This window comes from Lepidochelys kempii, chromosome 1, assembly GCF_965140265.1.
Source record: "Lepidochelys kempii isolate rLepKem1 chromosome 1, rLepKem1.hap2, whole genome shotgun sequence".
In the NCBI taxonomy this organism is placed as follows: domain Eukaryota; kingdom Metazoa; phylum Chordata; order Testudines; family Cheloniidae; genus Lepidochelys; species Lepidochelys kempii.
This window is the reverse complement of record NC_133256.1, coordinates 150,454,955-150,472,379: the sequence shown is the minus strand read 5'-3', so window position 1 is coordinate 150,472,379 and position 17,425 is coordinate 150,454,955. Positions and strand designations below refer to the sequence as shown.

The window sequence follows — 17,425 nt, the reverse complement described above, 5'->3', positions numbered from 1 at the left end:
TGTATTTCTGGACAGGCCCAACCCATGCTGGTAATGGCTAAAAGTCAATAACATGACACCTACTCAATAGTCTATGTTAGATGAGTTATGATCTCAGTCCCATACTTAGCGGGGTATGTATCCAAACCATATTTGGGCACTCTGAGTATTCAGAACTTCAGTGCCATCTAGAGCCATTCCTCTAGGCCTCACCACCATGGCAACCATAGGGGGAGGTACAAAAAGTCAATAAGTAGCATGGACTGTTTTGAGTTTAATCCCAGTAAAGGATCACAGAGTCCCACTAGAAGCATCTCATCAGTTAATGTAATCAGTTGTTCATGACCCAATTTGGATGCAGACCCTAAAAAGAGGCTGGACTAGTCTGAGGGAGAAATAGGTTGTTAGAATGTAAAATCTGTTAGCATGTTCTGCTCTAGAGACAGAATTTCCACGTCTAAATTTGCTGGCTCTGGGCATTTTTAGTTCTTTTTTGAATATTTAAAGATTTAAGCTACTTGAAGGAATTGTGGCCATAGACCAGGGGTCTCAAACACGCAGCCCGCAGAGTTATTTGCTGTGGCCCGCCTAGCTCCCCGTGCCCCTCACCCCGAGTTATTTCCTTTGGCCACCAAGCTCCCCTCACCCGCCGCACCCCCCTTCCCTCCAGCGTGCTGCATCCCCGCTCCTCTGCCTACCTCCAGGCACTTCCTGCCGCCAAACAGCTGTTTGGTGGAACTTAGTGCTTTCCAGTAGGGAAGGGGGAGGAGCGGGGAGCCACGCGCTCAGGGGAGGAGGCGGAGAAGAGGCAGGGCGGGGATTTGGGGAAGGGGTGGGAAGAGGTGGAGCAGGGCCTCATGGAAGGGGTGGAGTGGGGGCGGGGCCGGGGACAGCGGGGGGTGAGGTGTCAGTGATGCGTACTAGTACTCAGTGTACTAGTCCTCATGTGGCCCTCGTGGCGATTTGAGTTTGAGATCCCTGCCATAGACTATGCAAGGTTCTGAGAGAGTGTTCTTTGTATTTCACCAAACTCTATAATAATAAACCCCAAAGCTAAGTGAGGTGTTGCTGAATGGTGAGAATACTAACCTTTGTGCTCTATAGATGTATTTAGAGTTTCCAGTAAGCCTATATAGGAGTAGGAACACATAGGCACTACCAGCCACTCCATGGCAAATTCCAGGTCCCTTCTTCAGCAGGCCCTTCTGCCATGTCAGTTCCCCACAGCGGATACAAGTGTCAAGATACTGGGGCTTCTTGGAAATCAGATAAGCTTTAGCAAACAGGTATGCAATACCTAGGGAAACAGCAGAGAAATCAGTTTTCTTTTTATAAGTACAGTCAAGCTGGTAAAATGTTATATGATCAATACATAAGAATATGGAAATTCTCATCTATGATATATATTCACCCGAGTGTACACGCCACATAGGTGAGGGTGGCAGCAGTCTGGTCAATTGAGAGCCGTGTGATACATTGCATTTATCATGCACCTTTAAAAGCCTCACATGCAGTCACCCCACTAGCTCACCTCATTCCAGGACTAACATTCCAAACCCCTGGGCAGCTTAAAACAGCAGCCACATGTTTGTGTTTAAATCAGCCAGCCACAAGACAAGACATTTCCTTCTCTCCCAAAAATGTGGAGTTCTTGCACCATATCACATTGACCCAAGATTGAGGATGGACAATAATTAGTCTTGCAACAGTGACAGGTTTAAGACCCAGTAGTTCTCATTTCAACAGAGCTAGAAATAGGAACTAACCCTCTTTCCAATGGGACTCATTGCACTTTATTCTAGCCCTGGCAGATCCTGAGATGCTGGCTGTCAGTCATGTCCTTTTTATGTATGAAAAAGCCATTTAAAGTAATTTTTAGAGGTGATTTGGTTTTATTAGTTATAATTTCCATGTGATCATTGTGCAGTTGGATTCACAGTAACTAAAAGACAGATGCTACATAAGAAGGGATACAAATGCAGCCTGAATTTTAAAAATTCAGGTTCTCAAAAAAACTGTTTAAAATAGCTCTCAGTGACGTATACAAAATATATAGTGGTGTGGCATTGAAATGGCTGCATTACTCATGATTGATGAAGGGCACAATATAGAGGACTCCCAGGGAAAGGAAAATCAGAACATTTAGAAGGCTCTAAAAATTACCTCAAATAATTTTCCATTAAACATCCCAATTTTAACCACTTGATATCTTGGTGCTCCAAGAGCTAAGAGTAAGTGCTGTATCCCACTGGAAAGCCCCTGTTTTCTAATGGTATAAATCATCCAGCTCTAGCCCTGCTGTGTTGTGAGGTAGCAGACTATCAGTCAGTCCCTGGGACAGGACTAAATACTGCCCATCCTGCACCACAAACTCATATAATATTGTGGGGAATATTCGCCTTTGAGGAGGAGGCAAGAAACTTTCATCCAGTCGGCTGTTCCATAATGAGATTGTGGCCGTTTGAAATTTCTTCCAGGTTTGTAGTGTTAGAAGTACTGGCCAGGAGATGGATTAGTGGGCAGAGGGCAGATGAGACTGCCAAAGGGGCCTCTGCCACACGGTTATCACCAGCACTCACACAGTGGACCAAACTCCAATTGGAGTCTAAATTTCTTTCTTTCCAAGAGAGAAATTAACTGAACAAAGCTGGTTTCACTTCTCTTCACCCACAGGGAAGGATCAGGAAAGAGGGACCTTCACTCCCTACATGTCAGGAAAAGATAAAGTTCCAGCAGAATGTACAGTTAAGGGCTCTAATTATGTTGCACTGTTTACAATTTAGAAAGAACACATTTAAAATACATGGGTCTCTGCTCCTGAACTTTGTTTAACAAAGTGAATGGTCCTGGAGCACGGTGTCAATTTTTGCTGTTATCTCCTAGGTTTAGGTTACAAAGCCAGTAAGAACAGTTAGCTGCTATATCCTGGTGGGAAGTAATTTCAATATACAATAGCACAAGCAAACACTGCTAAAGCAAGAGTGAGAGCCTCAGCTGGGGTCAGCATGGAACTCAGACAGAAGCTTCTCCTCTTCCCCAGAGCTCTTAAATTTGGGGAAATTCCACAATTAACATTTTGCTAGTGCATACTCATAGATCATGGACTTTAAGGCCAGAAGGGACCATCATGATCATCTAATCTGTTCTCCTACCCATTGCAGGCCACAGAATCTCACCCACCTACTCCGGTAATAGACCTCTAACCTCTGGCTGAGTTAATGAAGTCCTAAAATCATGGTTCAAAGACTTCAAGTTACAGCGAATCCACCATTTCCACTAGTTTAAACTGGCAAGTGACCCATGCCCCAGAGGAAGGCAAAACCCCACCTTTTCCGCCCCTCGCCCCCCCGGTCTCTGCCAATTCTTTCCCAACCCCAAATACGGTGATCAGTTAGACCCTGAGCATGTGGGCAAGACCCACTAGGCAGATACCTGGGAAAGAATTCTCTAGAGCAACTCAGAGCCCTCCCCATGTAGGTGTTCCATCTCCAGCCATTGGACATATTTGCTACTTTCCTTCCCATAAAAAAATCCTTAGGTCAGATCTGTGCATAAGTGTACAATAGCAATACACAGAAATTGGCTATGTTTGAGGGGAAGAGGCAAAAACTTTTCCAGACCCACCCATAAATAGTAAGTCTGGCATTGGCTATGTCCCTTTCAGTACACTAAGGCCATCTTCACTCTCTAGTCAACCAGGACTTGCCTTGTAACTCATATATATCATGCACTGAAGTCCCTCCACTCATGGGAGCAAGAGCTTGGAATACAGAGATCATACATGGGCTTCTTAGAGTACAGGGCATTACAGCTAGGTCATTAGGTGACATATTGTACTATTGGATTTTAATGGCTTTTATAACAACATATTTGAAAGTATCTCAGAGTTTTCCTTCATTGCCTGATCTTCCACCCACGACAGTAATAAACAAAACTTAACTGAAGAAAGCACGAACAATTTTCCTGCTTGACATAAACGGTAAAATCAGTAAAATTTGACCTGACGTTATTTTCTCAATGGAATCATTTAGTGTGAAAAGCATTGTAATTGGTAACATCTGGCTACTTCACAGCATCAATTTGAAAAGGACCTGGAGCTCCATGACACCAGTGCACAAGCTCATTCTCCCGCTCAATTGTCTCTCCCAGTTCAGGCGGCCAGTTGCTGTTTTGTTCTTGGTCCATAAGAAAGTCAATGCTCTGCCATACAAGCTCCTGATCTGCAGGCTGAAGGTATTCGTAATAGGACAGCAGCATCTGAAGGATGGATGAAAGGCCATGGGCTGCACCTGTAAAGAATAGAAATAGTTAAAAGAAGAATTATTTTTGCTCACAGATCCACCACACTGCATCTTTCTACTGGAAATAATTTCTGTGTTGGGTGTTCTGTCTTGTTTTGACTGTTATAATACTGTGTTGAGCAAAGGTCTTATACATGCAACTCAAAGATTTGTTACCACTTACATCTTTCAGATTCCTAAATTTAAAGAAAAACTCAGTATGAATTCACCCATTCTCACTATAGAGTGGCAACATTTGAGAATAATGAAAATTAAAGTGCAGATAAAAGATTTCTCTACTGCATTTCACAAATACATAATAGCTGCAAACGCCTCGCTTCAGAGAGGCAAAGGCCCCAACTCAGTGAGGAGTCTCACAAAGTTTATGGATTTTTCCCTTATTACAAGTTTTTCTGCAGAACGGAAATATTGGAGCCTAGTGGGAATATATAATGTATAACTAGCATTAATCACTGCATTCATTTTAGGTGGTCCACATACAATATTTGTCCATTTACCTGTATGACCATTTGTTAGTTAGGAAAAGCAGACTGCACATATTGTTTGCCTGCCAATGTCTTATTTCTAAGTGTTCTATTACCTTGGTGTCAAAGCAATGCCTTGGTTTCTAAGTGGTTGGTGTGTTCTACTCACCAAGGTATTCTGTTCCATAATAAGAGTACATGAGTGGGCATGGTTTCCTCTTCTTCATGGCATACTGCTTCCCAGATTCTAATATAGCTTGGCAAATTGATCTGATCTGCACTGGGGTCAACATCTAAGCAGAAAACACAAGAGAGACAGACTATTATAACAATTTTCCCTTTTAAAAGTTATACAGCTCCCTCTTTTTCATCCTGGCACATATATTAGAGCATTGCCTCTGTGGGCATGTTATAATGTATATTGTAATGTTATTGACAATAATAATAATTTAGATAGTATGGTAGGACTACACAACAGTCTCACATAGTGGCCTAAATCCTGCTTCAACTAAGTCAGTGACAAAATTCCCATTGATTTCAATGGGATCAGAGTAAGGCCAATTTAAGAGACATGCTCTCTCTTCCAAAGATTTTACAGTCTAAGTGAGATGTGATAAACAAGCAGAAGATGAGACACAAGACAACAGCTCAGGGAATGGAGAGTTTGCAGTTACTAATGACAAGGAGAAAGGAGAGATTCTTAGAAGTGGATTGTAAGGAGGAGCACGGGAGTTTGGTGGATGAACACCGACAGGCTGTTCCGGACATAAGGAACAACATGTAAGGAGCTTTTTAAGCAACATAACACAAGAGGCAAGGGAGAAGGTATTAAATTGGAAGAAGGAACATTAAATTTTCTTGTTTGTTTCATTTGTAGTTGAGGATTAAGTATTGATATAGGAGACACTTGGGTTAAGGAACATCCTATCACACTACGTGTCTGAATGCATACCTCTTATCTCAAGGAAACATTACTGAAAATAAAGTGAAAAACAGCCTTGTACAGCTGGTTAGAGGGTAGCTGTTTGCAATGCTTTATCACCACAAACAGGTCAAAGCTGCCTTTGTGTTCATTGATTGGTAATAATTGGATGATGGCCAACCTTACAGGATTAGAAGGAAAAGGTGGCTACCTATTAATTTGTTTCACAGGATGTACTTTTTCAAGTAACAGACTTTGTATCTCAGTAGTCAATTAGGAATCTGTTTTACATTTTCTTAATTAGAACTCTAATGATATGCACTTTCCTGTGTTCATTAGCAATTTCCTCTCTGCCACTCACATCTCTTACTGGCTGACCTTCACAAAGGAAGATGAGAGAGGTTCATTTCTAGGCATTTTAATTGCCTGAATCATTAATTCAGGCACAGTCTGTAGGAAAAAAGCATTTCACAGATAATCCTTTTTCCCTTTTGTGAAGAAAGAAATAGAAGAGAAAAGTGACACCAATAAAAAAGGAATACAATGAATCCTGAGAGGACTAGTAACAGAAATAAAAAACTAACAATAACCTTACCACTGCTCCTTTCAAACAGTCTCAGATAAACTACTTGTGCTATAGGGCTTCTAATGAGCTCTTCATTTTAAAGAATGCTTTTTGAACTGTCAAGTATGCAGGCAATGTTCTTGAAAAGCCATGCACCCTTATCGGATGAGCAAAATGAGGTGAACGTAGTTGGTGTTATTTAGGCCTTGACAGGAAGAAAACGGTTGGAAAAAATCTTTTTCTGTTACCTCACTTGTACTGAAATAAAGTATTCTCTGCTACAAACTGCTCAAAGTGACTGTGATATTTATATACCCCCTTGCACAACAGAACCCTGATCAGAGTTTTTGAGTGTTACTGCAATACAAATGAATAAGGTTATTAATAATCATAGACTTCACTCATTTTTTGTTAGTGTTTAGAACTAGTCACCTTAGGTTCGCTGCATTTGCACCAATGGCTCTGAATTCTTTTCAGTTTTGTGATTATCATACAATCATAGAAATGTAGAGCTGGAAGAGACCTCAAGAGGTCATCTAGTCCAGCCCCCTGAAATGAGGCAGTACCAGATATACATAGACCATCCCTCACAAGTGTTTGTCTAACCTGTTGTTAAAAACCTTCAATGACAGGGATTCCACAAACTCCCTTGGAAGACCATTCCAGAGCTTAACTATGCTTATAGTTAGAAAGCTTTTTCTAATATCTCTAACCTAAATCACTCTTACTATAGATTAAGCAGATTTCCTCTTGTCCTACCTTCAGTAGACACAGAGTACTCTTTGTAACAGCCATTAACATATTTGAAGATTATCAGGTCCCCCTCTCAGTCTTTTCTCAAGACTAAATATGCCCAGTTCTTTTAAACTTTTCCTCAGAGGTCAGGTTTTCTAAACGTCTTATCATTTTTGTTGCTGTCCTCGGGACTCTCTCCAATTTGTCCACATCTTTCTTAAACTGTCATGCCCAGAACTGTACACAGTATTCCAGCTGAAGCCTTACCAGTGCTGGGCAGAGCAAGATAATTACCTCCCTGGTCTAATATATGACACCCTGGTTAAAACACCCCAAAAGTATATGAGTCTTTTCCATAACTGCATCACATTGTTGACTCATGTTCAATTTGTAATCCACTATAAGCCCCAGATGAGTAGTCAATAGGCAGACCGCAGGCCAAATCTGGACTGCCAGACTCTTTTGAATGGACCCCAAAATCTTTCAATTTACTTACTATTATTGTTGCGTTGTTTTTTTAATTATTTTCTCTAGAGTCTGGGCCTTCACCAAGAAATTTGGACTTTGACAAAAACTAATTGATTACTCCTGCCCCAGATCCTTTTCATCAGTATTACTGCCTACCCATGTATTCCCCATTTTGCAGCTGCTCATTTGATTTTTTTTCTTCCTAAGTGAAGTACTTTGCACTTGGCTTTACTGAATTTCATCTTGTTTATTTCAGACCAATTCTCCAATTTGTCAAGGTTGTTTTGAATTCTAATCCTGTCCTCCGAAGTGTTTACAACCCCTCCCAGCTTGGCATCTGTAGGGGTAAGGTTGCGGAAGACTGGCAAGGAGCTAAGTGGTGGACTGAGTATGTGACTGGGTGTAAGCGGAGGATGCAGGCAGTTTCAATGAACTTAGTCCAACAGACCCTGCCAAAAGACATTGTAGCATAGCTCAGCATATTTTTGCCTGTAAACGAGTCAGTTTATGTAATAAGCATAAATCGTACATATAAATATGTAGCCAGCTGTGACCCTATGTAACCCCAAGATAAGCGGGGAGAATATAGTGCCGCAGAGGACTCCCCCACCCGGCGGAGTCCTGCCTGGTCAGCTGTCCCGAACGGCCAGAGTCCCCTGCAGCCCCTCGGCGTGACGTGGGAGCTCCCCGCGCAGATTGGAGCGTAAGTTCTTCCTTCCTTCAATAAAGCATAGTTTACTATTCTTAGGCCTGAGTGTCCTCCTTTCGCTGGTATCTCCCCCCAGCCCTTGTGGGCACAGCATCCTCTGCAAATTTCATAAGCAACCATATGATCATTGCATGGTGTTATTACAGGACAAAATTAAGCATGCTTGGGTTACTTAATGTGCATTACCATACCTTAACACACTTGGATTTCGTTTAAATTTAATCTCAGCTCACAATTGCCTGGGGGAAATGACAACATCTCTGTAATGTTTTTATCCTAAATCATTGATATATGCTCTCAACCTTAACTCCATCTTAATATATTTTTTTTCTGGGAATTATTATAGTATTGCATTTTATTTATGATTTTCCTTTGAGCCAGCAAAAAAATAGCCAGAAGCACCAACTGCAAATTGTTAGGAAGGATGAACTGTGTACCAACTCCAAACCATCTGTGAGATGCTTTGATGGTGAAAAAAATAAGGCCAGTAGGGAAACGCTCTCATAATCCATACAAATCCTTATCTTTGAGGTAGTTGTAATTCTGGTAAACTGTTTTTCCAAGGCCACTTCAAAGGCTGTCACATTTAATATCAGTTGGTCATTCAGTAGGTGGCATTATTCCCTTTAAGGCAATAGCTGAATGGCAGTAAGAGGCATTGCACTTCTCCACGTATTATTTTTCAGATTAAACTTATGTGGATATAAAAAGTTCTACTGGCCCTTTAATAACAGTAGAAGTGTAAATCTTAATATCCTCACTACATTTCAACGCAGATCATTACAAGCTGCCTGCCTAAGTTTTCCCTGCAATTACAGTTGAATAGGAAAGGCTTTTTTTCCTCTTCTGAAATGTTGAGTAATGTTGCTGTGTGCTGTAAAACACAGCTGTTAAACTGTTTTTTGGTGAAGGATGAAGTGATCTCCTATAGTTCTTACTTTCTCAATCACCCTTAAATACATCATTTAAGGACTTAACTAGGCTCTGTCCACAGTCTCTCCATTTGTCTATTTTGTCAGTCCAGAGTACCTGTCTCATAGAATCATAGAATATCAGGGTTGGAAGGGACCTCAGGAAGTCATCTAGTCCAACCCCCTGCTCAAAGCAGGACCAATCCCCAACTAAATCATCCCAGCCAGGGCTTTGTCAAGCCTGACCTTAAAAACCTCTAAGGAAGGAGATTCCACCACCTCCCTAGGTAAGGCATTCCAGTATTTCACCACCCTCTTCCTAGTGAAAAAGTTTTTCCTAATATCCAACCTAAACCTTCCCCACTGCAACTTGAGACCATTACTCTTTGTTCTGTCATCAGCTACCACTGAGAACAGTCTAGATCCATCCTCTTTGGAACCCCCTTTCAGGTAGTTGAAAGCAGTTATCAAATCCCCCCTCATTCTTCTCTTCCGCAGACTAAACAATCCCAGTTCCCTCAGCCTCTCCTCATAAGTCATGTGTTCCAGTCCCCTAATCATTTTTGTTGCCCTCCGCTGGACTCTTTCCAATTTTTCCACATCCTTCTTGTAGTGTGGGGCCCAAAACTGGACACAGTACTCCAGATGAGGCCTCACCAATGTCGAATAGAGGGGAACGATCACGTCCCTCGATCTTCTGGCAATGCCCCTACTTATACATCCCAAAATGCCATTGGCCTTCTTGGCAACAAGGGCACACTGTTGACTCATATCCAGCTTCTCGTCCACTGTAACCCCTAGGTCCTTTTCTGCAGAACTGCTGCCGAGCCATTCGGTTCCTAGTCTGTAGCGGGTGCGTGGGATTCTTCCGTCCTAAGTGCAGGACTCTGCACTTTGTCCTTGTTGAGCCTCATCAGATTTCTTTTGGCCCAATCCTCTAACTTGTCTAGGGCCCTCTGTATCCTATCCCTACCCTCCAGCGTATTTACCTCTCCTCCCAGTTTAGTGTCATCTGCAAACTTGCTGAGGGTGCAATCCACACCATCCTCCAGATCATTTATGAAGATATTGAACAAAACCGACCCGAGGACCGACCTTGGGAGCACTCCACTTGATACCTGCTGCCAACTAGACATGGAGCCATTGATCACTACCCGCTGATCCCGACAATCTAGCCAACTTTCTATCCACCTTATAGTCCATTCATCCAGCCCATACGTCTTTAACTTGCTGGCAAGAATACTGTGGGAGACCGTGTCAAAAGCTTTGCTAAAGTCAAGGAACAACACGTCCACCGCTTTCCCCTCATCCACAGAGCCAGTTATCTCATCATAGAAGGCAATTAGATTAGTCAGGCATGACTTGGCCTTGGTGAATCCATGCTGACCGTTCCTGATCACTTTCCTGTCCTGTAAGTGCTTCAGAATTGATTCCTTGAGGACCTGCTCCATGATTTTTCCAGGAAGACACCCCATGTGTTTAGCAACAGGTTCCCAACTAATTTAAGCCAAGCACCTCATTCAGTAAATAAATAAAACCCTACTAAAAAAACTCACCAGGAAGTTTTTGGTCTATAATGACCATTCAAACCTTCTGTCTGTTTGTTACCATATAGTAGACTTTCTCACCCTTTTCAGGTTGGACACTCTTTATTCAAAGTCAAACATTTTCATGATTCCCTTATAAATTTACCATAAGAGTAAAAAAATAAAAATAAAAAATAAATGTATCAGTGAGGATAATGTTAACACTATCTCATCTGTGGGGGTGTGTGCACGCAAGCATGCGCATAGAGGTTGACGGCGAATACTTCCCTTGAAGGGTATGGGTGTGTGGGGGAGAGAGATTTGCTTTGCTTAAGATTATAATAAACTTTTCAACAACTCATGACCTTTCTGATTGCATTTGGGGGTTATGCCTCCCTGCTTGAGAAACATTACTATATAGTATTGTGTACCATACCTGCTGCCTTTACGTTGTAAGTACCTAGGAATGAGAACCTTATTTGTTTTGTTACAACTCTATTGTTGTACTGCATTGTGTACATCTATGACACAAAGCAAAAAGTAAATTCCAAGTATTATTATTTAATAATTTGTGTGATCATCGTTCTAGAACAGTGATTTTCAACCTGTGGTTTGCAGGTCACTAGGTGTTTGCAGACTATATCTAAGATTTCCATAGGGGTTTGCACCTCATTCAAAATTTTTTAGGGGTCTGCAAATGAAAAAAAGTTAAAAACCACTGTTCTAGAATGTAACATTCGCATTTATCGCATTATACCGGAAGCCTTGTTTTTTGCATGTAAAAGTTACTGGTTACAGGCTTAACAGATTAAATCTCTCACTGATGTTACTCTAATAAAGGAATCTAAATGACTTCAACCATATATTTCTTGAAATATTTTATAACAATCTCAAAAATAGCAATTGAAATTTGTGCCGTACTATCAAAAGGCTTTGATTTGAAATCTCATAATGAAGTATTCTGAACACCCAGCAGAGGGAGCTTTTGAAGCAGCTATTGTATGCACAATACCTGTAAAATGAAGAACATTTTTGTGTTAAGGAGGACAGCAGACTCCAGCATAAAGATGGGCTGGCAGTAGTCGAATGACAGTGTGCTGCATTGCAGAACACCAAAATTCAGTTCTCCACCCTCGTAAGCCCTGCCTCTTACTGCCAGGCCAGCAGGAGCTGTGAATGTTTCATGAACCTTTTCATGGAATGTACTGCTCACTCTTTTGTCTCGCAGGTGATCCCAAAACAGGAGCCATAACTGAATGGGTGTGAGATGTGGGCTCTCCAAGGAAATCAGATGCCTCCTGTCTGGATTGGAAGGCTTCACAGTTACAAAGATGGCAAGGGCCTAATTCTCCACAATGTTACTTCTGGTTGATTGGTATACAACTGTTGTAGTGCAGGAGAAGTATTTTGCTATCTGCATCCCTTCCAAAAAGTGGTGGGCACATCACATTTTTGACACCATTCCAAAAAGTACTGATTCTCAAGTGATACCGTCGAGAATGGCACTGCATGGTTGCTAACGCAGATTGGCTGACACTGTAACATCACTAAGAAGAGAAAGGCAGAACACACAAACTGATAACAGACAAAGATAGAGAGAGGGAGCGGAAAAAAACAAGAAAGCCAAGTAATACCTGTGAGTACAGTAAGATCCTGGAAAAAGCTAGAGAGAGAGTTTCTGGGTCTGCTGGTTACAGAGGCTGAACGCTAAGATACTGCTCCTTTTGTTCTTGATTTCTCCTGTATTCAGAGAAGCAGAACTGTGTGCATTTCTTGTAAATAAACAAGACTGCATCAAAGAGAGTAACAGACTATCAATTTCTATTTCCAGCTGGAAAATCCCCAGAGCCCCACTGTTTGACTAGCTGCTTAGGTTGAAAAGAGGCAACATTTTTTAAAAAAAAAAAGTTAGATCCCTTTTTTCTTTTCTTCTGAGTCATGTCCCTTGTCTTGGCAACAATACAGTAACAAGCAGGCCACTCTCTTTTATGAGACACTAATCCTGATTCCAACCTGAAACCACAGGCTGCACTTTATCCCTGGCGAGGGAACCAGATAATTGGTGAGGAAGACAGTGCAACACTCTTCTAACTGCTAGCTTGCTATAATAGCACATCTCACTTGCCTGGGGCAAAGAGCACCAAAGTCATCAACTTCCGCACTCAAACTTTCCTTTTAAAGAAAAACAAAAAGAAAATTTCTAGGACCTAGGGCTGCAAACAAAGCCTTAAAAACACAAAAGGAGCATAACTAATGCCATGGCTACCAGGCAGTGTGAGAGGAGTGAGTTGGGACAATAGGGATGGCCTCCATCCATTCACTCTGCCTCAGAGTCCAACACTTGAGCAAGTAAAGGAAAATTACAATTATCTTGCTCCAAATTCCCCTTATCCTGGGTCATCCTAAGGGAGAGAGAACAAACATCAGTGGCTCCTCCAGCCTCCCCTCTTCTAGGCCATTTCCTGTTCCTCACACAGTCCTCCACTTAGACAAAGGCCAGACCCAGAGTACTCTTGGGTACTCTACTGCCCCGCAACTTCTTCCTATGGCTGCCTGTAGCTACCCCCTACACTATGCACTCCCTAGACCTAAAGAAGGGAACGGAAGGTCCCAGCAGCACCAGCTTCCCTTCCTAACCAAGGGAAGTGGCAAACCATAGCTCCTAGTTCTTCCACTGGGCCTGGGAAACGATGTTGCAAATGGAGCAGCCCGGAGGAGGTATGAGGTGCCTCTGGGCTGTGGAGTTGGCTTCTAACCCTCTGTCACTCCCCATGCTATAGGTTTTAATTAATGGAGCTGTGTAGTCTCAGACTAATCATCTCCAAATACCATCCCACTTAGCGTTTTTCCCGCACTATCTCTGCTATCACAGAGCACTGATCAGCAATATAATCCAAAGCTTAATTTTAACTACATATGGTTGAGAATGCTCCCAAATTAAAATATTTTGGGATGAATGAAAGAGCATCTCTAAAAAAAGCATGTAAAATTTTCAAATTAACAGAGACACAGCTATAGCCTTGCTTAGCCTGATCAATCGTCTTCCAAAATTCTACCCATCACACGGCAAAGCCAATTTTGCCTGGTGAGTTAAATATCTTTAGTTCTTTCATTATTACCCTAACAAAGGATGGTGGCTGATTTGGGGACGGATCATGGGATCTGGTCAAAATGCACATAGCAAGAGTCAGCTTTGTGCTCTCCCACTCTTGGAGTGGCTTTGTGTAGCACAAGCCCTCCACATAAATTGTAACAATTCATGACATCTGCAAATGGTCCAGCAATTGATGCTATTTAGTGGTGTCCTGGCAATCCTGCTTTGGCTGCACTTATGTCCCCTGCACAAGAGCAGGGAGGGAAAAGGTGCAGGAGCCTCTTTACCGTTGGAGGATCCCTCTGTACTGGGGTGATCCTTCAGGGTACCTCAGTGTTGCCAGCACTGCAGCACAAAATGGCCATAACACGCAAGAGGATCTGGCCGCCTGTGTTTGGATTTGTAAATTTTCCAGGACAGTTTGGCAAGGCTGGATCACAAATATAAATATTTTTAAGGGTGGCAATGTGCAATTTTCTTTGAGTAATGGGCCATAGTTATGCTGCCCCAGGAGCACAGCCAGGACCAAACCCCTATCCTTGTTTCCCCCATTACACCAGAAAAGGGAGGGGAATGTAAGCTCTCTTTCTGCTTACTTACTCCTCACAAGCAGATCGGGTGCATTTTCTGGTACATTTGGGGGTTGCAATCAAGTCTTCAGCCACTCCCTACCCACCTGCAGAGGAGAGGGAATAGCTGCCCTGTGTTGGCTCCTGCTCATTCCCTTCTCTGCATATGGACTGGTAATGCAAGTAGCCTGCACAGAAGTAAGGAGATGTCTTACTTCCTCACCCCTCTCAAGGGGAGCATAAGGCACCTCACTGCTGAGTCCCATCTTTGCACAAAATTAAAATGTGTAGCAGATTATAGAACCTGCCCAAAAAGTGCAGTAGCGGTGACACTGCTTTTCATTTCTACCTCAACATGACCATGAGCCAAAATCATTAAAACACTATTGGTTGCTACAGCAACCTAGACAAACCTCTTTTCACTACCTCAGAAGAGGTTAGCTTTCCAGCACTTGTATTCATTTGCATGTCACATAAGAAAGTCAAGAGAAACTGGTCCTCAGTGAAGTGACACTTTATATACACACACATGGGGGCGTATAAACTCATAACATTATAAATAAAATTTTGAATAATACCTTGAAACCAGCGAAAGACACTTTACCTTGAGAAAAGCTGTCTCCTGGAAAGCACTGCGCTCCCACAGTTCTCCTTTAATTTACTTCTGCTGGAGTTAAGGGTACTCAGCATCTCACAGGACAAGGTCCAGTGAGATATAAATATATGTTTGGTTCTGTAGAGTATAAATGTTTTCACAGAAATGTTCATATGAAGAAGAGTATAAGCTTCTGTAAAGGAACTGCCCTAGACTGCTGACTATTTCACAAACACACACTTAAATTCAAAAGGTACCACTAAATAAAGTATAAAAGTAAAATTAGGCACTGGAAAATTCTCTTGTCAAGGAAAAGAGGAAGTAGGATATATTTTATCACGTGTACATATATTTGATCTCTAAGGGATTTAACATGGAATTCTAGCCATCTATTAGACAAATGACAATGCTCTGAACATTCTTCCAAAAAGACATTTGGCTGGGAAAAGCAATGGGGCAAAATATTGTGCATCTTTTCACATGCCTGATTTGTAGCATACTTTTAATCTTTTTTGGACTCTGTCTTTTATTTCCCTGGAGACACGACAAGAAGAAAATGAGTGAACATATTAAACCAGGGGTGACCAACCCGTGGCTCTGGAGCCACACGCAGCTCTTCGGAAGTTAATATGCAGCTCCTTGGATAGGCACCGACTCTGGGGCTGGAGCTACAGGCGCCAACTTTCCAATGTGCCGGAGGTGCTCACTGCTCAACCCCTGGCTCTACCACAGGCCCTACCCCCACTCCACCCCTTCCTGCCCCCTCCCCTAAGCCTACTGTGCCCTCGCTCCTCCCCCCTATTCCCCCAGAGCCTCCTGCAGGTCATGAAACAGCTGACTGGGAGGTGCGGGAGGTGCTGATTGGTGGGGTTGCCAGTGAGTGGGACGTGCTCGGAGCGGGGTAGGGGAGCTGATGGTGGGCTGCTGACGTATTACTGTGGCTCTTTGACAATGTTTACTGGTAAATTCTGACTCCTTCTCAGGTTCAGGTTGGCCACCCCTGTATTAAACCTATAAGATAAGCAGCTCTTTAATTTTTTTGTCACACTCAAATACATAGGTGCTGGAACTAGGGATGCTGGGGGTGCTACTGCACCCCCTGGCTTGAAGCGGTTTCTATTATATACAGGGTTTACAGTGTGCTTCAATGGCTTTCAGCACCCCCACTATAAAAATTGTTCCAGCACCTCTGCTAAAGTACACCTACATTTTCCAATAACAAACAGGATGCTATTGTTAACTGCAAATGTAAATAAAACAGCAACAGACCAGATGCTAGCAGATGGTAAATTACTATGGTATAGTAAATGTCCAACTTAATGCAGAATAGGGGAGGATGGCGGGGTTGTTTTATGATGTTATACAATGTGGTAGTCTTTTGTGCTCCAAGGAGTTACACTTAAGCAGGAAATTTTAAAAATTGCCACATATTTGGCAGGACTTCACCTTCAGCATTTGTCAGCTTGTGAACTAAAGAGAATGCTTTATACAGACAACAGTAGGGTTGTGTTATAACTACTAAACAAAACCAAAGAAAAAGATAGTGTCTGAAGATAAAGCTCAGAAATAAAGATAAAATTCCCAGTATGGATAATTTTTAAATCAATGTAACTTTTAGGATTATATGTTGTTAACAGATTAAATACTTGCTTTTTCAAATGTAATTGATGGAATCTGATTTACTCCATCTGCAGAGAAATACAGGAAAGAGCTATTAAAGTCCTAGGAGTTTCACTATTTACCCAACAAAAAGTTTAATTTATACACAGACAATAATAATTCAATCATCTATATTTCTCAGAGCATATATGTATATATGAATGTGCTTTTGTGCAATACTGTATGAATCACTGTGGTATCTAAGTGCCTGGTGAAATACTATATAAAAATTATACCGTAATCCAATTTACTGAATATAGTTCCAACTTATTGTACATATCAACTTTATACAGCAATTGTGTATGTCATTAAGCTTTGCCCATCATTTTTCCTCATAACAGCTATGGTAGTTAAAAAGGGGACAAACAGAGGCACAATTTTAGAAAGTATTAAATTGGAAGAAAATAAAGTGACATAATGAATACGATACGCCGGTGTGAGGAGTGCTAAAGATTTTGTTCCTACTTCTTTGGGAATATCTGCTTAATACACTAATGGCTTAACTAATAGCATTATTTGGGGGAAGATATTGCACCCCATACAATCTCTATTCATAGGTCAATTTAGACTGATAATACTGACCAAAATTAGGGATTTGGAGCCAACACCTGGTTTCATTAGAGTCAATGTCAAAACTCTCTGTGACTTTAATGGGATCAGGATTTGGTCCCTTAGTGCTGGCAAAAACTATGTAACCTACTTCAGCATTTATGTTAAAACATTCACATTGCAACTCTTCAGAGGAACACCTGCTGCAAAAATATTTCAACTCCATAGGCCAGATTCTGACCTCGCAAACATGGATGTAAATCTGGACTAACTCCACTGGCTCCTATGAGTTGATTTAAATAATTTGCTTGGTGATCTCCAAAGTGAAACTTCTTTTACCAAATTAACAAGCTAGAGTTACTATTCAATTCAATCATTT

General features: G+C 41.8%; 1 protein-coding gene across 1 annotated transcript in view; it reads right to left on the bottom strand.

Annotated features, from left to right (window-relative positions):
* LANCL3 (LanC like family member 3) overlaps window positions 1-17,425 on the bottom strand; it is a 48,711-nt gene that overhangs the window by 9,404 nt on the left and 21,882 nt on the right. Inside the window, exons 2-4 of the mRNA XM_073358123.1 lie at window positions 4,914-5,037; window positions 4,071-4,268; window positions 1,069-1,276 (exon numbers count right to left, since the gene is read on the bottom strand). Of these exons, the coding sequence (XP_073214224.1) occupies window positions 1,069-1,276; window positions 4,071-4,268; window positions 4,914-5,037 (530 nt within the window). The remainder of the gene's footprint in view (window positions 1-1,068; window positions 1,277-4,070; window positions 4,269-4,913; window positions 5,038-17,425) is intronic.